This window comes from Danio aesculapii, chromosome 6, assembly GCF_903798145.1.
Source record: "Danio aesculapii chromosome 6, fDanAes4.1, whole genome shotgun sequence".
NCBI lineage: Eukaryota > Metazoa > Chordata > Actinopteri > Cypriniformes > Danionidae > Danio > Danio aesculapii.
This window is the reverse complement of record NC_079440.1, coordinates 13,783,874-13,809,363: the sequence shown is the minus strand read 5'-3', so window position 1 is coordinate 13,809,363 and position 25,490 is coordinate 13,783,874. Positions and strand designations below refer to the sequence as shown.

Genomic DNA, 25,490 nt, shown 5'->3' with positions numbered 1-25,490 from the left:
GAATTTCTAACGTTGTCAGACCACTGTACCCTATCTACATGTACACCTTTGCATTCTATTTTTCTACTTTTAAAAACAGATGAAATTAAGGTAATCAACTGTATAATCATGACATGCCAAGTCATTAGGACATGATAAGTTATGATTATTTTGTTTAAAAACCTTGACTGAGACAGTCCCGCTTCTTTTTTCAGTCTCCCCAAGCATGGCAGAAAGCAGCGAGGATTTTCCACTGCCAACATGGCCGACAACAGCAACCAATGAGCCACAGGGAACTTTAACACTGATCCTGCTCACACACACAGAGTAAGTGAGGGGGAAAGTTGATGAGAGTTGGACACAAGTTGGCTGAATGTCTTTTCAGGTGCTTTGTGGAAACTTTCCGGATAATAATACCTTTTTAAACATGGGGGTCCATCCTTAGACCAGCTGAAGGTTCCATTATCAAACATGACACCATCCACATCTAACAAGTAAAGAGGAACGATTAAAGACCAAAAGTAAATAATGTAATAGCATGCCTTAATCACCAACCATAACATGCAATTTATGCAGGCAGCCTATCTGCACACATCTACCTCACAAACACAAATTGTTCGGGAGAAAAATACAGTTGAAATTACAGAGATTGCTTTTGGGAAAGCAGATTTCTTATGCAACTTGCGGAATTATAGTCTCACTTTAATTATACAGTCTAATTTGCTTCATCTTCACAATAATAATTTTCATTAAGCTTTCCTAAACACCTTTGATGAATGCAACACACCCACGTTCACTAATTCACAAGTAAAATAAAAATAGAAAAAAAAAAAAACATAAGCCTATTGCCTAAGATGTTAGGCTTGGTTACAAAGATCAAGAGTTTCTGAATTTTTTTTAAATACATAAAATTTATATAAACAAAAATATATATAACAGCGTAAATAAATAAATAGAATGAATATTTATGTAGGCTACACTGCATTCTTATGTAGGACATCCAGTGTTTTCAAAGATCATTGTTTTTCCAAGTGAGGGGAAGTGAGGCATCACTACCATCTAACTGTGAAATTTGGAAGCTATTATCAAACTGTTGTTAATCTCACACTCACTCATTTTTCTACTGACAGTCGGAAGTGAGGGGCAGCCTCACAATGCACAAACAAAATTGAGTCTGTTTTTAGACGTACTAGTCTATCACACAATCATGTGTCAACAAATGAACTCTCACCAGATTTGAAGGATTCTCTTGTCACGTTGTCGGGTTTGAGTTCATCTTGACACAGAAATTTTCCCAGGCGCTTTAAGGAAACAAGAGCCTACAGCACAGGAAAACATATCTAAATATATATATATAATCCTACAATAATAAATAAATGGGCAGAATATAATGATGTTACAGTTCATGTCATTCTCACCTGCATGGTTGTGCTCATGGCAAATGGAAGCTGGCTTAGAGGAGTTTTCAGTATGTTGATGAGAGCCATTGACACAAAGATTTTTTGAGCATCCAAAACATTCTTATCATCAATGAGCACATATACACCAAACATGGCAAAAGCAATCTGAAAAGAAAGAAAATGACAGTATTTTATGTCATAAGGTTTATCTATGCATATATATAGTTTTAGTTTCTTCCTAATGGTTTTTCCCTGTGAAAGCTCATAGCAGTTTTGGGGTACTAGATTTACAACTAGAGACCAGTGTCAAGTTCAAGACCATATTCTCAGAAGTATTTTGGACTCAAACTGGACTTGGACTCGAATGAGCTGTTCTTGACTTATCATAAAAAATACTGACTTGAAGCCACACATGACTCCATTTCTGGTCTTATAACTAACCAACCATCTTAACTCTATCTAAACTCTAATGCTACAACATAGCCCTGACAGAGTTTTTAAAAATCTCTATTTTCTCACCAGAAAGGACGACGAGTTAAAGGAGGCAAGAGACACAGAGTATAAGATCTGTGATTTCTTCAGAGTCTTAAGCTCCTTCTCTCTATATCCCAGGACCTGCTCTAGAAAAGCCTTTTCCCAGGCGTAGAACTTCAAAATCTTGATTCCATTGAGAATCTCATTCATTAGCTTGACTCGTCCATCCATGTACTTCATTTGAATCTCCTGTGGAATGAACAGAAAAAACTGTCATCAAAACATTGCTCGCTTTGACATGGCACCACTAAATTGCATTTACTTGTATGGTTGGTCCACACAAAAAATTTAATTCTGTCATAAAATACTTAATGACAATTATTTAAATTGTTGGCTGAACAAACACAATGGTTAAATCCTGAACAGGGTTGAATTGGGTTGACCAATTTCCACTGGTCTAAGCTAGACTTTCATTCACACTGAAGATGGCAATAAATTCCTAGCAGCATGTTAAAATATTTTAGAAAACAATGACTTTGAGAGATTGACTCAATCAGCGGCATGCCAAATGTCTGTTGTTTTCTGAAACGAAAATTTTCAAACTTTTATTGCCATTTGCAAGCATTGTGGTTGCTTTGCTTTGGAGAAAAAACATGGGGAAACTTCAAAGGAGAAAGAGAAGCCTGAATCCAACCCGCACACCCACGCTGTGCTCACTTCACTATCTAAACCAGCTGTGGACCCTTCATGGTGACTTACGTTAGAGCTCGTTCATAGTGCTCCTCTATGGTCTGATGTTTTGGATAAATATGGATTTTAAAGATTTTTTCTTTACCTTTATTGAGAAACTCATTCAAAAATAGCCATCCCTCTATTGCTAATCCACATGTACCGATTTGATTAGCAGCACTTACACTGTAAGAAGTGATTAGTTACTTTATTTTAAAGGTAACCTGTTGCCTTTAAAGCACAAGATAAATTATTTGAATTTGAATTGAACTCTTTTTGATTTACATTACATGCCTTAAGGAGCATGTAGAGCAATGGTCTCAAACTCAATTCCTGGGGAGCCACAGCTCTGTACAGTTTAGCTCCAACCACCTCCAAATCACACCTGCTTAATAGTTTCTAGTACTCTTGAACACCTTGATTAGTTGGATCAGCTGTTTGATTTGGGTTGGAGCAAAACTGTGCAGAGCTGCGGCTCTCCAGGAATCGAGTTTGAGACCTATGATGCAGAGAAAAATTTTGAAGATGCAATTGGGGGATTTCAAATGTTTCAGAGGTTGAAAAATTCATTCATTCATTTTCTTTTCAGCTTAGTCCCTTTATTAATCCGGGGTCGCCACAGCTGAATGAACTGTCAACTTATCCATTATATGTTTTACGCAGCGGATGCCCTTCCAGCTGCAACAAAACCTAAATTTAAACTCCCTTAAATCTACAAACATACACTGTTTTTAGAATGAGTGAATGAAAATGTTAAAATATGTCAAAGTATTGTCTTGAATTTTGATTTTCTTCTTTAAGGAGGCCAGGCCTCAAATAAGGTAAGTGAGAACACAAATATCCTAATTTAGAACAATGCAATACCTGGAGCTTGCTTCTCTTTCTTGCAATGAATCCATTCAGAGGGAAGATGAAAATCACTGTGGCAATGCCCGCAAGCGCTGATGGTCCCAAATGCTGAAATAAGTCAAGTAAGAAAAGTCTTGCTTATTTTTATTGGCAAGCTAAAACAAATATTCAGCCACGTTCCCAAATACTGAGATATTATGATAGCAAATAAATGAGCCCTCACCTGCCAAAGAAAAAAGAGACAGAGTGTGACCTCAATGGGTGCCAGCCACACTGCATTGAAATACACCACAAAATCCATCAGCTTCTGGGTATCGGCAGACACCAGATTGACTATCTCCCCTACTGTGCAGGTCCTGCGCGCTGAACTGTTCATAACAAGAGACTGAGGGAAAACAAGAATGCAGAGACAAAGGCACTGATTAAAATTGTGTTGCGTGAAAGTTTCAAACACAACATTATAGTTTCATTCGTTCAACAACAACATAATGGGCAAAAACACCTTCTTAATCTCTACTTTGAGTCTGTTTGGTCCATAAAATGATGGAAATTAATGTTTTTTTACAACATTAAACTAATTTAAAAAATACATACATTTTATAATGTGTATTTACCCTGAAAGTATTTCTGAAAATACACCCAAAACTCAAAACTCATGCACCATTTACAGAACCATATGCTCAAACCAGGTTTCGTGCAGGTGAGATGACCTACCTTTCTGTAGACCAGACCCATGACAGCTGTTTTGACCCTCATGCCCACAGTAAAGCAAGTGTATGTGTATTGGTGGTTGAAAACAGACTGAAGGCAGGACAGGAGGAACATAAGAGTGGCGTAGAAATAGCCCTTCCACAGTGGCGTGTCCTCATCCTTCATAAAGCCTAATAATAGACTTTAAAAAGAAAAAGGTGTAAATGAAGGTGTGAGTCATTACAAAGAAATTAGCTGTTTTTCGATGTAACTAACCATTTGGCTAGATTCCTCTTTAACAGACCACATCCAACCATTGTGGTTAAGCTCAAGGTTTACAGTAGCCCTTAAACCTACAGCGTTCTTTGAAAGTGTTTTAAAATGAAGAATGGTCAATTTGTTAAACCTAACAAGAAGTAGCAAGTTCAACTGGATAAATGTTTTGCTAACCAAATGCTACAAAGCCCACCTTGGTTACGGTGACCATGAATGTTTTCACAGCTCCCACCAAAGTTCACCTTTTTGACGCTGGATCCCAGTACAATACATCTACTTGCTACAGTTTGGATCTCCCTGCAGTTTGCTGGTAGCTGACTGAACCTCCCATTTAGCTGGCTGCTTTTCTATAGTAACCACAACCCCGACAGTGTTCCTCTACCCTCCCTGAAGCTAACACGTCTACGGCGGACAGAGCGCTGTGGTCATCTCTCGCTCTCTCATGCTTTCAGACTTGAAGCCATAATTGCTTCTCTGTGGGCATAAACAGCATGATCTCTGTCTGGCTGGTATGGCGTCTCTGACTCAAGCACCTGCCGCACACTGCCACTTCCTGTTTTTATCCCAAGATATTGTGAACCGTAAGATGTCTATTCTAAAAATATTTTGATAACCCAGCGAGCTGTCTTAAAAAGCACAGAGGGGCCATCTGTGTTTATCTGAAGGAAAATCTTCACATAAACATAACCCAAGGTCTAACTTACTCTAGATATACCAAAAAGCCAAAGTTTATGAACTTAAAGCTAAAGATGAGGCCAAGATGACTCATTAAATCAGCTTTGAATTTCTCACCTTAGAACTTGTGGAACTGAAAACATGAAGACATCGTGGACTATAAGGCACAGTGTGCCGGTTAGGAAATATGGTCCGAAGCTGCGTGCAAGTGTTCTTAAGAGACAAAACCCCGAACTCTGCTCTTTCTGAATCTTCCTGAGCAGTTGGGCTTGGTCTGGTAGACGAGATCCCAAAGCAGCACTGGTGCTCATGTGGTTCTCCTGCCTGAAAAAAGCAAATGGTGGACATGTGCATAAGACATTGGTGCTAAAGCCTAAATGTCGTCGTTAAGCTTTTTTAATCCCTCTTCGTAAGTTCTAATTGAAAACAGAATGACATTAAAACATCCTGCGGCACAATGCAAGTTTCCACAAATTGTAAAATGCATGGGATCTCTGACATGTGAGGCCTTAAAAGAGGATTTCAGAGGACTGTGTGTTCAAAGCAGAAAAGTGTTAACAAGCCAACCAATTCACACCATTCTCCTGTCTCGACCATGTAAGCAGCAGGGCTCCTGTTTGACTTATTTGACATCTGTCGCTTTCAGATGGAAATGTGACTGCATTGATCAAAGCAGCAGATGCACAGCAACATTAACAAACACCATAAATGTACACGTGCCTCCAAATGTCATTTGTGGAAAAACTTCAATGGAACTTACTGCTGTAATTTGGTGCGCTTTGCTGTCCATTCTTCTTCCAGGTCAGAAATGATCCTCTCAGAAGTATCTTCTTCCCTCAGACTCCACAAATCTTCTGCTTGCAGAGGAGAACGATATCCTTTAAATATTAACCTGGAAGCACAGAAAATACAGACTGAATATGTATTACTTTCACTAGACCAAGGATTTTTTTTGGAGTACTTTCATAAATTGGAAATGGTACTCAAAATCATTTTCAATTCCCTACCCGCTGAACCACCAGAAGAGGATCTTGGACAAGAAGGACGCATCTTGAACAGGACATGCATTCTAAGAAAAGGATAAAATCAAGTTGACACAAGATTCAGCCAAAAAAATACATATTAGCAACCGTATTAGTCTTTAGATAAGTACCATTAAATAGTTAAAAAGTCACATTTATTAGCCAATACTGATCCCTAGCAGTGTCTTCACTGAAACCAACCCTCAAGTGGATCCACACCTTTATTTCAAGAGTTAACACATAGCTGATGATTTATTATAAAAGCGTGTTTGGCATGCTGTCTCAGGAGAGAGCCCTGAGCTCATAAGATCCTCGAGCCCGGGGCTCCTTCCCGTTTGCAGGGTGAGAGGGGAGTTTGAGCTCAGGCTGATTTCAAGAATTGCCCTGGCTGTTTGAGACTAGTGTGCAATTAGGGATTGTTATAAAGAGATAACTACTTACTAGGAGCACGCCTATAGTGCTGATTTGAATTAGTGTAGTAACTTAAGTTGTGTGTTTTTTCCGGATGGTGGGAGGAAACCGAGGGAAACCCACACAAGCACAGGGAGAACATGTGAACTCCGCACAGAAACATCAATTGGCCTGGTGAGGACTAGAACCAATGATGTTCTTGCTGTGGGACAACAGTGCTAACCACTGAGCTGCCGTGCCACCCATCTAGGAAAGGAGGAGGGGTAAGGGAGGAAGAATGTGATCCTCTCAAAATTAGTTTATAAATAAACTTCACTTAAAGTTTCTTTATTCTGTTGAACACCAAAGAAGATGTGTAGTTTATTTAAAAACAAATTTCGAGAGGATCACGTGCCAATGATTGCTTGCGGCTGGTCCTGCATTATCCAAAAGTCCTAAGTTCCATATAACAGACATCTTCGTTTTGAACCCCTACTCCTCCTTTCCTAGATGGGTGGCACAGTGGCCCAGTGGTTAGCACTGTTTGTTAGTGCTAGCATGGTTAGCACTTGCCTCACAGCAAGAACGTCACTGGTTCTAGTCCTTACCAAGCCAGCCGACGTTTCTGTGTGGAGTTTACACGTTCTTCCCGTGCTCACGTGGGTTTCCCCTGGGTTCCCCGGTTTCCTCCCACCGTCCAAAAACATGCAACTTAAGTTAATTAACTAATCCAAATCGGTACCATAGACATGCTCCTAATAAATAGTCATCTCTTAAGAGCAATCACTATCTGTTCATTAGCTACTAAAGCAAGGAAGTTCTTGAGATCACCTGAGCTCAAACTCCCCTCTTGCCTTGCAACGGGAGGGAGCCCCGGGCTCGAGGATTTTAGGAGTTCAGGGCTCTCTCCCGGGACAGCATGCCAAACAAGCTTTATAATCAATCATCAACTAAGTGTGAACTCTTGAAATTCTGTTGAAAGCTGAAAACCTGTCCCTGAAAAGAAATACTATGAAAGTCAATGGTTTCCAGTTTTCTTCAAAATATCTTCTTTTGTGTTTAACAGAAGACAGAAAGACAAACAGGTTGGGAACAAGTAAAAGGTGAGTAAATGATGACAGAATTTTCAGTTTTGGATGAACTACCCCTTTAATCCACGATACAGATGCAATTATGTCATCAGCTATAAGAAGGCTCGACCCAAACAGTTCTAATAGTAAAACCATAAATAACCAAGTGTGAAAATGTCAACAATCAGTATTAGAAAGGAGGCCTTCACAGTTTTGCTTTCTTGGATGGAGAAAACAGTGGCTAGAAATCATATTTGGCAACAGTGAGCTGAGAGTAAACAGAGAAACAGTGTGAAAGCGTTTGTGAGTAAGAGTGGTAGACCTCTATCTGTGCGTGTTTGTGTGCCTTATGTGCCACAGTAACACACTTCCACCCACTGCTGACCTCAATGCTGCCCCCTTGCCCATACAGCTATCCTCCCAAACACTTACTCTCTCTCTCCCGCCTCCTCACCGGAGGTCTCACTCTTCAGGACGCTGTGAATAACCCTACGCAGGAAGTGACTGAGCCAGGAGGGGATCAAGGGGTGTGGCACAGACGTCTGTGGCTACGACCTCATCACAAACACACTAATTCCTTTCTGAGCTTGTTTCCTTGTTTTTCTCTTTGCAAAGAAGAGTCAGATGGACCACTATCTCCTAAGAGATCTGGAGATTAGGTTGCATGTTGCTCTCCTCTGTGCTGTGTGTGTAATTTGCACACATAACAACCAAACAGTGGGCAGAATGAGTCAAGAATTTAGTTTAAAAAAAGGAGGTATCATTATCCGGGAAGGAGGACCACAGGGTGTCCATGTAGATGAGTCAAACTGACTGCCAGAAAACAGCTCTTTTAGTCAATCGTGAGCTCGGCTAATATCTAAGCACTACATACTTGCGGGAGGCAGTAGCTGGATGTGCTACCACCATTACCATAAGCCTCTTGAAAATGGAGGGGTTGGGTTCTATATTACATAAAGATGCAAGTAAACACCACAGAGTTTGTTTGTGATTATTTCAGTTTGAGGAACAGCTTGCTCCATTCGTACCTTGTGGACGGCTTTGCCTGAGGGAGCTTGGTCTGCAAAACAGCTGAGGAAGAGTTGCGCCAACTGCAGAGCGAAGTAGGAGAAAAAGGCCAAGTACCGCACAATATCCGGAGAGAGACCCTGAAAAGCATAGACACCAGAATCAGCAGATCACACACAGAAAAAAGGGAGAGAGAGTGCAGGCAGAGTTTCCAATTTAAATGTGCACCACAACCAGGGATTTCCCATACTGCTACTGTGATGTTGTTCCAGTCCTGATCCACAGACTTCCCAACATGCTGTTTACAGCTGAACACTCTGTTCCTATGGATCTCTCTAGAGAACACATTGCTGATGGACATTCAAGTATCCCTCACAAAAAAAGAAGTATACTTCAAATGAATTAAATTAAGTATACTTAAATGTGTTAAATACCAAAATAAGTTCAATTAAAATATTTAGATATACTTCACATATTAACATCTTACAAATTACTAGTAGCATACTTGCAAGAATATCTCTTGGGACTAGATTGGCCCACTCTGAGTATGTAAAAGTATTTTTTTAAGTGTACTACAAGTAGGTCTGCATAATATATCGTTTCCGCATCGATATCGCAATGTAATCATTCACAGTAGTCACGTCGTGAGTATACGCAATGTTAAGTCTGGGTTATAATTTACTATTTTGAAAGTGTTTTTTGAGGCCTGTGACTGTGTGAGGGTTTTAAAAGCATTCAGACATAAGAAATTGTACGATTTGTAACTTTGACAAACTAATGATTAATTTTATTTAATTGTTTATACAACAAAGACTATGAGGTATTATTTTATATTTGATTATTCAATTAGTATATACCTGAATACAGATCGACGACTCTAAAAACAATAAAATGCTGTTTATTTTTATTGGTTTCTGTTTCTTTATTAAATTTCTCTATGCTTGTAGATTGTTTCTTATATTTTATGCATATGCACTCTCCTACAGGGTCACCCCAATCAATCAATCAAACAAATCTAGTGAAATTGCATTCCTATTACAATATATATCGCAAAATAAAAACATATCGCAATGTTTTCCAATACTGTGCAGCCCTAACTATAAGTGTGACTAGTCTAATGACGTTTCTCATTTGTACTGCAAGTATACTTTTGTAATACATGTGGTAATTAAATAATTATTTTGTCAACTTTGTCCTATTCTCAGAATTTAGCCACTTAACCGAATCAACTGCACAGACAGACAAACAAACAATTCCTGGTGGTGCTGGGACTTGAACCTGCAATCTTTGGATCCCAAGTCTGACTCTTTAACTCTTAGTTAACTTGTTTTCTAAATAGAGTATATATCACTCAATCAAAACAGTAAAATCAACACAAACCAAGTATACTCAGAGTACGTAATTATACATGTAAGTATATGTCATGAAAAGGTAACTTAAAATCTTCGTTAAAATTTTTCATTTAAAAGTACAACGGGTATAATCGGCAAGCGTTCCTGCTCAAGCAGAATGTGTGACTTTTGTCTCTACTGATGGGGTCAAAAGTAACAGTGTGCCATTAATGTTTAAAGTGATACTGTTGAAAGTTGCCCAACTGAGCCTGGTTTCTCTCTAGGTTTTTTTCCCTTCACTTTCGTCAATTGGTGAAGTTTTGTTCGCGGATATTTACAGAGTCGCCACTAACTTGCTTGGTTTGGGAGTTGTGGAGCTGCGCATCAATAGATTTGCTCTTGTTTGGACTTCCAGCAGTGAAATTTAACCACACTGAACTAAACTAAACTGAACTTCAACTCTGAAAACTGGACTGACACATTTTTAATTTACTAGAACTTCTATATTAAGCAGCTTTGACACAATCTACATGGTAAAAGCGCTATAGAAATAACAGCTAGCTCTCTGCAACTCTCACATGGTCACCCACTGAAGCTAAGCAGGGCTGCGCCTGGTCAGTACCTGGATTGGAGACCACATGGGAAAACAAGATTGCTTCCGGAAGTGGTGTTAGTGAGACCAGCAGTGAGCGCTCATCCTGCAGTCTGTGTGGGTCCTAACACCCCAGTATAGTGAAGGTGACTGTATACTGCTCAGTGAGCACCGTCTTTCAGATGAGACTTTAAACAGAGGTCTTGACTCTCTGTAGTTGTTAAAAATCCCAGGATGTCCTTCGAAAAAAAGTGGGGGTTTAACCACTGGCCTCTAACCATTCCCATATCATAATTGGCTTCATCACTCTGTCTGCTCTCCACCAATCAGCTGGTGTGCGGTCTGGCGCAATATGGCTGGATCCAGGTTGATGCACACTGGTGGTGGATGAGGAGACTCCCCCCAATGTGTAAAGCGCTTTGAGTGTCCAGAAAAGTGCTATATAAATGTAAGGAATTATTATACGTGTAAGGAATTTGTTTGTTTGTAAATAATTGTACTTTTGTCCCTGCTCCCCCTATGTTTACTTTATTTAAAATAGGTATTCTGATAGTATACTTAAATAAACTAATTTTTTTGTAAGGGATGTCATGTCCCAAATAACACATGATCTGTTGTTTATTCTATTAGAAATGGCACAGTACTGCAGCGCCCCTTCTTAATGTCAGAGACATGGGTGTGCACAAGCATTAACAACACAGTAAAGCTTATTTTGAACAGTTAAGGCAAATCATGGTGAAAACCAAACTCTTTAATGGCCTGCTTTATATAAATGAATTACGTATGAAAAGAGTCATAAAAGGCCTCAAGTCACGCTACAATCTGGAAACCCATAGACTGCTGCTGTTCAAGCCTCCGGCCACTATTTGTTGGTGCGGAGCCAGAAGTAGCTATATTTACAAACACTTCACATGTGCTGTTCATTTTCTGCTCATGCATTTCTTAACATACCCTAGATACTAACTTTAAATCTTTCAGTGTCCTGAGTAAGCGATAGTAGCACAAGTCATGTTGAGACAGATCTGTAGTAAACATCCGTTTGGCCATGGAGCCCCTTGCCAAGATGGAGGCTTTATTCTTAACCACACCGCAAAATAAAAAAACAAGGCCAGAGCGGTTTCAGTGGTCAAAATGTAGGTCAGTCAAAACGTCTTCCCACTCTTATCCAAGCATAAAGTCAACATGGCAATGGGAAATATGCTTATCTGTCTTTATGTTTTGACACATTTTTGCATGATATGGTTGAGAACTGCCCTGTTTCATTTCTAAATTTGTTAAACCTGCATTCTTGCTAGCCGTGTTATTGTTTATGAGGCTCGTGAAATAGTTTGATATATACTTAAGCCTGGTTAATGACATACTTTTGATAATATTTACATCACTTCTTATTCAGATAAACCCTGTGAATTGTATATTTAAATTGGAAGCAAAGATAATGACAGAAATGTTTTACTTTTGACAAAATTAGTTTGATGAATTTAGTTTAATTTTGTCTTTCTGCAAAAGAAAAACACTCATACTGTACTTTCAAATATCGTAAGCACCAATAGAATAGATTTAAAGACTTTCTGACATGCATTTTAAACTAACACCTACAAGGACTTCACCTGAACTCATGGTATGAATGTGACAAACCAAATGCAAACATGGAGAAAATCAACAGCGCTAAAAGTAGAAACTGCTGGAATGCTGAGTTACTGCGTGTTTGTGCACACAAGTTTGCTGCAATGTGCATCCGTTTGACTGTATGCCTGAGCACATGCACGTTTTCATGCGTGTACCTGTGTATCATCCATGTGTTAATACAAACACACGTGCAGGGTTAGTCCAGGGTTTTGTGAATGTACTGTGAAACTGAATTCCCAGGATTGAGGCTCTTGTCACTTCTCTCACCTGCTCCACAGCCAGCTGGACCTTTGCATGAAGTGGAATAATGGAGCAGAGCACACCCAACAGCCAGAAGAAGAACAGGAAGACGGAGGAACGGCATCCCCGCACTCTCTCCCAATGAATCACACACACTGCTAACACCTGTCAAACACATAGCTGTTAATGACATTGCTCTCATCTGTTAAAATTACAGTCCTTACAAAACATCAGCTACAGACTTAAAACAGATAGCCTTCTTCCTGATAAAAATCTACTGAATGACACACATTTAAAGGTGATTAATGCTAAAATACTTTAGATTAAAGAGCTAGTTCAGCCAAAAATGAAATAGTTTTACTAATTACTCACTTTCGTGTTGTTCTAACCCCCTGAGACTTTCTTTCAAGAAAGTGTTAAGGTATTTTAGATTAAATCTGAGAGCTCTCAGATCCTCTATAAACAGCAATAGTCCCAATCCGTTGTCCACAAAAAATACCATATGTTTTGAAAACAATCCATGAGAAAACTTTTGTGTGCATAAAACGTGCACCCTATACTGACACTGAAGAGAAACTTGAATAAATTGTTTTTGTTTTATGTGTGCACAAAAATATGCGTATGGTCTGTTTTGAGGATGTTTTTTGGTACCTTCCTGTACATTGAACAAGTCGGGACTGTTATGGAGAATCAGAGAGCTCAGATTCTTAATTTGAGCGAGTTTTCAGGGGTTATTGTGAGATTATAAATGTGAAAGCAAGCATGACTCAAACTAATCAGTTAATAATAATTATTAAATAATCAAAAAATAGATTTTAATGGCTTATATACACTGTAAAATGCATCTGTAAATGGGTAGTTTTTCATATTTTGTGATTCATTTTTATTATTCCAAGTTTATTTATGTTTTTGAATTGCATTATGGGATCTTGATCTTCCTTCCCACAACTTGTAGCTTTGAAAAGTTAGAAAAAGTGACTTTTATTAACATTTTTAAGAGTTGATAATACATTTCTATTATAAATAATATTAATAACATTACTATTATTAATAATACATATTATTAACATTTTTAATAGTTAATACCATATGGCTTCAGTGGTTCGATCTGAATATTATCAAGCTACGACAAGAAAACGTTTGTGTGCACATAAAACGTGCACCCTATACTGACACAGAGGAGAAGAAACTTGAATAAATTAATTATTTTTGTTTTATATGTACACAAAAATATGCATATGGTCTGTTTTGAGGATGTTTTTTGGTACCTTCCTGTACATTTAACTAGTCAGGATGGTTATGGAGAATCGGAGCTCTCAGATTCTTAATCTTAATTTGTCTTCTGAAGGTTTCAGGGGTTTGGAACTACATGAGGGCGAGTAATTGACAGAATTTTCAACTTTGGGTGAACAAACTCAATTCCTGGAGGGTCACAGCTCTGCACAGTTTAGCTTTAACCCTAATTAAACACACCTGATTAAACTTATTAAGTCCTTCAGGCTTGTTTTAAACCTCCAGGTAAGTGTATTGAAGCAGAGTTTGAACTAAACTGTGCAAGGATGCGGCCCTCCAGGAACTGAGTTTGACGCCCCTGCTTTAAACCATTTGTTGGATCCGCCCCCAGAAAGTGTAAACGTAGTGGTTCTCTTCAAGTGACCAATGCAGACAGTTAGGGGACAGGTCTGTCTATTCGGCTGACTAGCAGAAAATGGTGAAAGTGTTACGTGAAATTACTTCATCCTTTTCGAAATTACACCTTTCACTCTGAATGACTTCAAATAGATTTAATTACATTTAATACGTTCAAATTACAACAATTGAGACCATGACCCTTTGAGAGAAGGAAGCATAGTACTTTTATCTTGTCAGCAACCAGCTGAGAACATAGTGATGAAGAATCATCTTATGCTGTATACAGGTTATTTCAATCAGTTCACAAGTTTTGCACCTCTATAGTCTATACACAAAACATGTTTGAGACCTGAATCTGAATGAACCAAATAAAAGAAAAAGCAAATGCAGTTTGTTGGAGACATCTTGTGCTGTGTTTTAAGATTAATCCATCATTAAAGTTGCTTTGTTTTTGTTTCAGCAGTTTTGTCACTGTTATATTGGGATTTCCCTGTCTACCACAACTGCCTCCTCTAATAAAACAACACATGTAAAGTGTGGCCTCTGCTGATCCCACATCTCTCTTAATTACTGTTTCGCATACAAAAGCAATTTGACATTCTTCATGTCTCTAAACCAGACAGCCATTAGCTCTCGCCATTCCCAAGCTTGATGCGATGTTCATTTTGTTGCAGTATCTCCTAGGTAGCGCAAAACACCATTTGATTACGTAAAGGCAGCCTCCTGGTGCGGTACAGATGAAGGATCAAGAATGAACCCAAAGACGCCTCCTCATAACCAAACCAAAGCCATAGAACCTCAGAGAAATGAGGTGAATCCTTTAAAAGGAACTCTTAATCACGTCCTAATGAAAGACGCCTGTTGTGCTACCTGGAAACCAAACATGTAAACCACATGCAAACATCTGCATTGATGAGGTTGTGTTTTGACGTTAAGTCTCATGAGAATAAGCCAATGACTTCTCCTCCGGACAGTGGGAGGAAGCCAAAGCTTGTAATTATACTGCAGAGTTAAGAGCGAAAGGCGACAGAGACAGATCTGCTTCCTGTGGCTTCAATGACAGCACGCAGTGAAACCGACAACAGCTTATGGTGGGGAGAAGAAATAATCAAGCTGTACAGCACACTTCAGCTCCACAAAAAAATTCATTATTGAGGGGGACCATTAATCTGAATATTGCAAGGTTATTTATTGTAAGGTTACAGCCTTTATGCAAATGTGAAAGCAAGCTTCACTCAAACTAGTTTAGGTAAAAATAATGGAAAAAGTAGATGGTTTAATGGCATAACAACATGTAAAAGTGGTAGTTTTTCGTATTTTGTGATTCATGTTTTTATTTTGCCATGTTTATTTATGTTGTTGAATTGCATTATGGGATCTTGATCTTCCTTCCCAAACCTTGTAACCTTGAAAAGTGACTTTTATTAACATTTTGAATAGTAGGGGTGCCCAAACTTTTTCTTATGGAGGGCCAATAACCAAACTTTATTGGGCCGAAGGTAAATATAGTTGGATTGGAATTGGATTGGAATGTCTTTATTGTCCCCGAGGGGCGATTTGGTTGACAGCCGACACAGATCAACATTCAAACAAACATAGAAATAACAGTAGACTAAAAATAATCATGATCAACTATTATATTAGTTACAAAAAAAGAGCAAATACAACTTAAAGCTTGTTAAGTAACTCAATCAAACATAGAAATAACAGTAAACAATAAAATTAATCATGATCAACTAAAAGATTAGTTTAAAAAAAGAGCAAATACAATTTAAAACTGGAACAGATGAATGGAAATATCTGTTGGACATAGCCCGTCTGTAATAAATATACCTTCTGCTTGATGGCAGGAGGCAAAACTTAGAATAAAGTGGGTGGTTCTCATCTGCTAAAACGGACATAGCCCTCTGTATATCCTCACCTCATACACACGCCCATTGCTGTAAAGATTTGTGGCCAAACTCTATTGAGATAGGTGAACAATTTTTGTAAGTGTTTTTACTTGTCACTCTCAAATTATAAGTTGCCATGGGTAATTTCCTAATTTATTTAATAATAAATAATTTAAATATTAAACATTGCTTTATATTAACTAATACATTATTTATTTTTACATTTTATAATTAACTTATTACAGTAAAACAAAACTAATTTATAACAGAATGACACTCGTTTATGCCTTGATTTTGAAAAATCTGATTTATTTAATTAAAACATTTAATATTAGTTAGCTTTTTTTGTAGTTCAAGAATAAAAGAAACAAAAAAGGTTATGTCAAATTATAAATGACAATCTCTGTGTTAAAGGCATTCGCCCCAACCCTCTCCATCCTTCTCACTCTCCTCTTGTGGGATGGTGGGCCAAATCAAAGTTTACGATTGGCCAGCTACCTTTGGCATCTGGTTTAAAGTAATATATTGTCTGGGTTGGTGTTGAGTCGGAAAACACTTATGTATCACAAAATGTGTAAACAAATTAATGGGCTACATGCACACTGACTTTTGATTTTCAGCCAGGCAGCCCAAGGGCTTCTCGTGAACTGTCTTTTCATTACAAAATTGTCCCGTTTAAGATTTCATTTCTTTAAGAATCAGCGATCTTCACTGCCTGTTAGATATACAATATGAAGTGGGTCTCAGATCGGACAAGAACCGCTGCATTAAATCCCATTTCCCCCCCATCATGTGTTTAAAATATGACAGTTTATTCTACCCCAGTATTGTCAATGGAGTTTCTGCGCTCGCCTGCTGATCCATACGGCGCTATTAGTTACAATGGTCTTTCATCTCGTTTTACACTTGAACAACTAAATGAATGCTTAAGTATGTTTAACTGAATGTTTTGTAATTACATTACAACATCGATGCTGTAAAAACAACCTTGTGAAATTGAAAGTAGTCACATTAAGCCTTCCCCGGAAGTTTATCGTTGGCTTTAAAACTCTAGCTGTGCATTTTTTACAGCATACTGCACCAGGCTATGCAATATCTTTAGTCTTTTTTTCGATTATATTTGGATTCAACAATAAAATTCTTGTCATGTCATGAACAGGAAACATGTCAGACTACACATTGCTTCCAGACCAATCATTGCGAGATGTCACGCACAAGCCGATCTAGTGAATTATTCAAGAAACAACAGTGTAAACAAACAATGTCTATCAAAGGAGCAAGTCTAGTACTGGTTGTCCTGTATACAGAGTTCCTCTACTGCATAACTCCACCTAGCAGCACGAAAGCCAACTTCTGTCTTTTGTTTCACTATGTTTGAAAGATGTGGACAGAAGAGCTTCTTCGTTTCTCTAAGTCAACATCTCAGATGTGACCGAAAAACATTAAATAGAGAACTGAAAAAATAATGAACATGCTAGAACTGAACACACTGGTCTTTCTGTTTGGATGTTGCGAAGCATCCCAGACATAGCGCAAGTTGTTGTCAACTGTTTTGCCTATTATCATTTGCGAATCCCGACAACACACTATGTTAAACATGTAAAAACAAACTGCTCTTATATCTTGTCGTCTAAGCCTGGCATTAATCAACCTATCACTCATACAGTAACTAACCTAAAAGACTGGGAACTGCTTAGTGCAAGTAGTTTTCCAACACAGATCTGCGCAGGTTTACTGTGTTCCTGTGGTTAATCAGATGCTAAAACAATCCAGATGTGTAAATATATCGCAACTCTCCAGCATCCCCCTCTAGGTTAATACAACAGTGGTGGCTGTTGCTTTCTAAACTGTTGATTACATAAGCCCAAATATTGCACAAGAAACCCAACAGGTGGTTGGGCAAGGTAACAAAGTAATGTTTTCATAATTTATAATGCACCTACTTAATAAACGGTTATTGTTCTTTTAGACCTACATTCCAACACTCGGCCAGTCTTTGACCAATTAAGATCACTATCTGTTAAGAAGGAGGACATTTCAGGACAAGATCCCACTGTTTAACTCTTTAGGTGTTCTTTTTTTCTTCTTCAACACTGGCCAATGTTGACTTAGCTGTCTGAAGAGACCACAGATTGGTCATGAGTCTGGTCTGGAGCCTGTCTCTGCAGATGCAAATGGAACATGCGGACAGAAAGCGATGATGAGATTGTGTTCATTAGGCCATGTGTAGGTGTGCCCCCAACCTAGTTTACCTCAGAAAGTCACAGTCTATTACATGAAAACAGCTCCTCCTGTGTTAGGGTTTAGGAGCCATTTTACTGAGCTAAGCAGGTGTGTTGAGAATGAATGATGAGAGAGAAAGCGTGTAGGAGGGGAATGAATGAAGCTTATATTGCTGATGTATATTTGCCTATACGTGGGCTGACACACACATATCGTCTTGGATATTTGTTGGATATCAAACCATGATGAAAATACCAGCTAAGGGTTTTGTTTTGGATACCTAATTATTTAATTTGGATACCTAATAACCTAATTGTTCCTAATATAGGCACTGATGTTGCCACAGTGGTTTCATGATTAGCTTAATGCATTTTTGCTGCTTGTTCAAACTGCTTATTTAAAACGAGCTGAAACAACACAATTCTTGAGTTTTTTGGGATTATGTTCAATCCACTTACATTTTTATAAACTTTCAATAAAAATTTTAAGTAACTTAATCGACTTGTGTTGGAGGAATTGTGTAGAACCTCGCAATTTTTACAGTGTGGCGTAGTGACATGACGTCAGATTGACTTTGTACACCCATCCATCAAATTATTAGGGACGTTGCATTTTGAGTGGAAATATAAATCGAGTTGACGTCAGAACCCAACGTCAGACCAATGTCAACGTTGGACCAACGTCAGACAGACATTCAATTTTGGTCACTTTCCAACGCAACATAAAAACAACAAAATATCAACGTCTAATGAGGTTACAGCTTGACGTTGTGTGGACCACCACTATGATGTCTATCAGACATTGGATTTTGGTTGCCATACCTGACGAATAAATATCTGTATTTGACATCAATATGACCTTGGTTTAAGATGTTGGTTCGACGTTCGATTTTGGTCACTTTTCAGCACAACCTAAAATTAACCAAATATCAACGTAACTTAGCATTGTTATTGGACATGAAAATAATCCTTAGACGCTGGCTAGACATTGAATTTGGTCACCTGACATCACGACCTAAACCTAACCTAATATTAACGTTTTTTTCTAATTCTAACACTTTTCAAAATAATGTTTTGTTCAACATAAAAAAAGAAACTTGTTATGTTTTGGGTGAACTCTACTTTAATCCCAGCAGGCACAGGCTGTCAACATGACGTCAGATTGACGTTGTATCCCAATGTCGTGGGGACATTGAATTTTGGGTGGAAATGAAAATCTGGTTGCGTCAGAGCCCAACATCATACCTGATGAATAAATGTCAGTATTTGACGTCAATATGACGTTGGTTTAAGATGTTGGCTCGACGTTGGAGTTTGGTCACTTTCCAACACAACCCAAAATCAACCAAATATCAACGAAATTCGACATCGTAATTGGACATCAAAATGTTGTTGTTTTAAGACGCTGACTAGACATTAAATTTTGGTCACCTGACATCACAACCTAGTTCTGACCTAATATTAACGTCTTATGATGTTGTATACCTGCTGGGATAAGATTAGATTCAAACATTGCTGCAGAATTACTTTGGTAAACTGTTCAGTAAAATGGTATTCTACAACAGTGTGCTGATCTAACATTTTCATTTGATGAAATGCTTGAAATTCTGTCTAAAATGTAGACATATTCATTAGCTTCACCAGCAAGACTTTCTTGGTCAACCAGCTTTGTCTAAAAGAAAAACAATGCTAGTCAGTTAGCTTCACTTGTTTTACACGTCCACCACGGTATTGAAATATCTACATTATTCATTCATTCATTCTTTTCAGCGTAGTCCCTTTTTTAATCTGGGGTCGCCACAGCGGAATGAACCGGCAACTTATCCAGCATATGTTTTACACAGCGGATGCCCTTCCAGCAGCAACCCATCACTGGGAAACACCATACACTCTCATTCATTCACACACATATACTAAGGACAATTTAGCTCAACCAATTCACCTGCATTCATACAGCATGTCTTTGGACTGTGGGGGAAACCGGAGCACCTTGAGGAAACCCACGCGAACATGGGGAAAACATGCAAACTCCACACAGAAATGCCAACTGACCCAGCCAAGGCTCGGACCAGCGACCTTCTTGCTGTGAGGTGATCATGCTACCCACTACACCACCGTAACGCCGTATCTACATTATTTCATAGAAAATAAATAAGCAAAGCTGACACGGAAGTCACTTTCAAAACAAGTAGCTTGAACCTGTCAGGGAAATCTTTCACCTTATTACAAATTTACTGACCAGTTTGATTGCTATTGAATTTTTCCTTGCCGTGTTAAAGGGATAGTTCACCTAAAACTGAAAATTCTGTCATCATTTACTCTCCCTTCACTTGTTCCAATCTTTAGGAGTTTCTTTATTTTTAAGAACACAAAAGATGATATTTTGAAGAAAACAGGAAACCCATAACTATTGACTTCCATAGTATTTGTTTTTCCTGCTACAGAAGTCAATGTCTTCCTTTAACATCAACAGAATAAAGAAACTAAAAAAGATTTGGAACCACATGAAGGCAAGTAAACAGTGAGTAAATTGTCATATTAGGGTGAACCATCTCTTTAAAATAAAAATCTGACTGAAAACCCAGATTGTTTACTTCCTTTCATTTGACGAATGCGACAGATTGGGGCACTTTTACTTCAACAAACAAAATGTTCTGTGCATCTGTTTATGCTGATATCTGTCTGTATACTGTTACATAATCCCCTCAATATGACATCAAGATGCTACATTACCACAGTGAGACTGCGTATGATGGGACTGAGCAAGAAGACAAGGTGTTGGTGTATTTCTAGTCTTCTTTCCAACAGGATGTAGAAGAATTCCACGAATCCAAACGACGCCAAGAAGAACCCCAACAACTGTAAAACAGAAAAGAGAAATGCAATTCATATCAGGGTGAGAACTGAGTCACTCCTCCGGAAGCTCCAGTGCTCAATGACTGTAGAGACAAGGTGCGATTTGCATTATGATAACACCGAAGAGGAATCTGCGATACCCTGAACAAACGGAGGAACAACGGTATTTCAAACAAAGAGTTTTAGAGCGGAAGAGTGAAAAGTGACATCAGAGCTCACTAAAGTGCTAACCACACACACACATGCACCACAAACTGAGGTTACACACATCACTCTTGCTTTTACTGTATTCCTCAGCCACTAAAGCGTGAACTCGACCCCTTAGTCGACCACTTTCATGTTCACTTTGTGTTAACACTTTGGTTTGAGATTTATAATCCACAAAGCTGATTCTTTGAGTATTGGACAGGCTGATGTAACATTAAAAACTCATAACGCTTTGTCTCACCAGCTTGGCATTGCAAAGCGAAGACAGCGGCAGCCGGCCTCGGCCATGGCAGTACAGATGAAGGCAGTAAAACGGAGAAAGGACCCACAGGTAGATGCACGGAGCCCAAACCAGGACTGTGTTCTGGAAGCAGTTGCTCAGTTCAGGCCTATGCGTGTACCACGTCTGATTCCAGTCCTAAAGATAAAGAAAAGGGTGTGCTTAACTTCTCAACCAGTTCTATGATAATTGGCTGTTTTCATTCTTTCACAGGATCAACAGTGTCTCGGTCCAAACCCTGTCCACACCAAAACCAGATATGATATGAATGTTCCAGAACATCTAAAATTAGGTTCGAATTTTGAACATCTCAAGCTATGTTTACTGTGTTGGTGTTTATTTTTTAGTATTATACTTTTTGTTTATCGAGGTCAAGCTCATTACTGGCTTGCCTCTTTATATTATTGGATGAGAAATTATTGAGACTAAGTCATGAATTTTAGCTAAATGAATTAAAGGAACAGATCTGAAAGCAATTCCAAGTTAAAGGGATAGTACACCCATAGTTTACTCTTCCTTCGTGTGGTATTACATCTTTCGGAGTTTCTTTATTCTGTTTAACACAGAAAGAGATAGATAAAGAAAGCTGGTTGTTGGTACACACTGACATCCATGGTAGGATACAATTATTTGACTTATAATAAGTCAATGGGTGCCAGCTCCCAGAATATTTTAAAATATCTTCTTTTGTGTTCAATGGTAGAAAGAAACTCAAAGAGAAGTAAGAGTACACTGTAAAAAAAAACTGCTGGGTAACACACAATTTCTTCTTCATATTGTCCCAACACAAATCGATTAAGTTAACTTCTTAGTTTTTTACAAATTTAAGTGATTTAGACCTAAAATAATTAAGTTGCCAAAAAAACTTAATAATATAGTTGGTTCAACATACTGTATATTAAATAATAAGTAGTTTGAACAAGCAGTAAAAGTCATTTTTTGAGTGTATTTTTTTTTATTTCTGGGTGAACTATCCCTTTAAATGTCCATTTAGCACTGCCATCTGCTAGCTTGTTCATGTAAAAGAAATCCCATTCTAAAGTTTGAACACACAATGTGACACATTTAACTGAAAAGTCATAATATAATGCAGTACTGCACTCAAAAAATGACATTTGCTTTTTATTCAACCTGCTTATTTAAAATGAGCTGAAACAACTCAATTCTTTAGTTTTTTTGGGGACAACCTAATCGTTTTATAGCCAATGCACTTAAATTTGTAAAAACTAATAAGGTAACTTAACTCCTATACATTTTCTCAACATCAATTGTGTGGAACCCAGCATTTATTTACAGTGTGCAATATATATTAATTATATATTTACATTAAAAGAATATATATATATATACACACATCCTAGTTCTTGGCATATTATAAGGATTCATCAATGAAATCAAGCATAACATCAAGCATGAATAATTAACTCTTTACACATATCGATGTGACATATTCATAGTATATATTAAAAGCTAAATCTATTCATAAACTCTCAAATGAAATGTTTGCTCACCCATAGAGGGTCAAGTCCACTTAGACTGCAAAAGGTATCCATTCACTCGTCTGGTCCTGAGGCTGTCTCTATCCCTGCTGTGTATCCTGCTTCTTAGACTTTAGTTTTCACTCTGTTCTGTGTCTCGGCCAAACTCTCCCTCTGTCCTGGGAGCTCCTACACTCACTCTTTCACTTTTGTCACTGCTTGTTTTCTGCGAGTGTCTGAAAGTGTCTGCTTTTTTGACCACCAGTCTGACAGCGGCATAGGTGGGTGGTTATATTCACTCTCTCCTCCCAGCAGTCTTCTTTAAACTCTCGGTCTCCCCCTCCTTCTCTATTTATCTTCCTCCTTTCCAGACTCCCACGTATTTTAGGTTCTTGATCAAAACAGGGCTGTGGGTTTTTGCAGAGCTTTCTGACACCACCCGAAAAAAAAAAAAAACATTAGTCCTCTCCCCCTTTGCCTCTTATAAAACACTATCACTCTCATGTTCCCCGAAACAGTCCCTCTCAGCTTGGTCCGCAGTGCTGCTAGTAGCACTCCGGTGCTATTTGTTTGACTTTTCAGAAGTGCTATTTTTCACTTTTCCTGCATGTACCTGAGAAACACTTAGTAGGATCACACACATTCAAGCATTACACTCTGCACCATGAGGCATGCAGTTTTGTCCAGTGTGATTTATTACACTTATTACACACATTCGGTCCAACCTGGAGTTGAATAGCTTGCCCCTAATGGTAAAATGTATTATCTCTAGAGTTAGTTATAGAGGAGTTATCTGGTCAGCTTGGGCCATTGCAGTTTGTTTCTGGACAGCTCATAAACAAAGCTGAAATAAATGTACACTGTATTTTTACTGTAGGACAGTTATGCGGTATGTTACTGTATTTTAATATTGCATTGTGAAAACTACTGTATATTTTACAGTAAAAATATGCAGGGCCGGATTAAGAACATATTGACCCCTGGGGCTATAGCAAACCCATTTATTTTAGCTCCTCAAAAAAGTAGCTTTTTTTGCTATTATAAATATTTTATTTTAGCTCCTCAAAAAAGTAGCTTTTTTTGCTATTATTAATATTATTAATTTAGCTAATTTATATTATTACATAATATATTATACACCTGATTTATATTTGATTATTATGAATGTTTTATATTCTACTAAAGTAGGCATGCAAGCATATAAAATTAACTTTTAAATTGCTAAACACACATTTGCAATACTTCCTAAATTAGTGCTTTACCATAAATACTTTAAATGGGCTTATCTTGAAAAAGTTTAGAGTTTAGAAATCCCTAAAATATCTATAAAATCTATGCTTCTAATTTCCCATTTGGTCTTAAGTCAATCAATTACAGAAGGTTAGCATGTTGTTGTTTTTTTCCTCAGATGTAGACCATTTCACTGTGGTAATGTCATTGGCCCTTGAACATTTCCTGCATGTTATCATACTATTTCATAACTGTAACAAGAGGCAATTCAAACCTATTTTTATGTTAAAACAGCTATCATAACATTATTTATCAATAGCTGGACCTTTTTAGATTCTCGGATGCTTTGGAAATTAAAAATGTAAAACAGGAAATATATTAGGACCATTGCTATTGTTTACATTCCTCAAAATGGTCTATAGCCTACTGTCTGATGAAAGCCTGCGCCAATATTTCATTGCTCCGGATTATTACTGTCGTTTTTATCAAAAGGGGAAATTCATTAATTTTAAAGTTTGCTTTCCAACTGATTTAGTTAGACTTAAACTATGTATTTTAATGCGGTAGACACTCCGCAGCGATGAACATTTTGATAACTGTCTAAGTAAGCTATTTGATTAGGTCACCTGTGAGGGCAGGATTGTGCGGGAGACAACGCTTCAGTTATGAGTCCATTCTGCATGATTCTGCCTATCCTGAGCTCTCTTACTGCACGTTAATACGTATACTGTTTTAATTTTATTTTTTGTTCTATGATGCTCTTGGTTAGCCTACCTTTGACTGGACCGTTCTCGCGGTAGAGCTCAAATAAGGAACTGTCCTGGGAAATAAGGGACTTTCCTGGGGGAAATCAGGACATCTGTTCACCTTTACTGGGGACTAAACGGGGATATTTATAACTCTGATTGAGCTACAGCCACTCCAAGCCATAGTTTAGTGGCATCACTGTAATTGAACAGCAGCGAGTCAAAAGGAATACTTCACATTATTGGCATGAGAAAGCATAACACAAAGAGGCGTATCCTGAGTCATGACACATATTAATTTATCAGTCAATCAAGACCCCCCTCTCGAGAGCCCTTGGCTTAATCAATTTGTGTTGGGAGGGGACAATATGAAGGAATTGTGTAGAACTCAGCAGTTTTTACTATGGACTGAACTGAAGAATGTTGGGGGAAAAAAGCCATTGACTTTCATAGTATTTTTGATCCTACTATGGATGTCAGTGGCTTGTTTTGATTTCAACAGAAGAAAGAGATTCAGTTTGGAAGCACCTGAGTGTGAGTAAATGATGAAGAATTGTTTATTTTGGGGTAACTATGCCATTTTTTATCCTCTAAGT

The 25,490-nt window shown here is 38.1% G+C and overlaps 1 protein-coding gene across 1 annotated transcript in view; it reads right to left on the bottom strand.

Moving 5' to 3' along the window:
- Positions 1-23,246, bottom strand: part of abcc6a (ATP-binding cassette, sub-family C (CFTR/MRP), member 6a) — a 35,897-nt gene extending 12,651 nt beyond the window's left edge. The window contains exons 1-16 of the mRNA XM_056459575.1: positions 22,952-23,246; positions 21,402-21,578; positions 20,831-20,956; positions 12,379-12,516; positions 8,583-8,702; positions 6,080-6,141; positions 5,833-5,964; positions 5,190-5,396; positions 4,146-4,323; positions 3,655-3,816; positions 3,447-3,539; positions 1,899-2,102; positions 1,398-1,544; positions 1,211-1,298; positions 397-466; positions 163-289 (exon numbers count right to left, since the gene is read on the bottom strand). Of these exons, the coding sequence (XP_056315550.1) occupies positions 163-289; positions 397-466; positions 1,211-1,298; positions 1,398-1,544; positions 1,899-2,102; positions 3,447-3,539; positions 3,655-3,816; positions 4,146-4,323; positions 5,190-5,396; positions 5,833-5,964; positions 6,080-6,141; positions 8,583-8,702; positions 12,379-12,516; positions 20,831-20,956; positions 21,402-21,578; positions 22,952-22,993 (2,073 nt within the window). The 5' untranslated portion in view covers positions 22,994-23,246. The remainder of the gene's footprint in view (positions 1-162; positions 290-396; positions 467-1,210; positions 1,299-1,397; positions 1,545-1,898; positions 2,103-3,446; positions 3,540-3,654; positions 3,817-4,145; positions 4,324-5,189; positions 5,397-5,832; positions 5,965-6,079; positions 6,142-8,582; positions 8,703-12,378; positions 12,517-20,830; positions 20,957-21,401; positions 21,579-22,951) is intronic.
- Between the last annotated feature and the right edge of the window lie 2,244 nt (positions 23,247-25,490).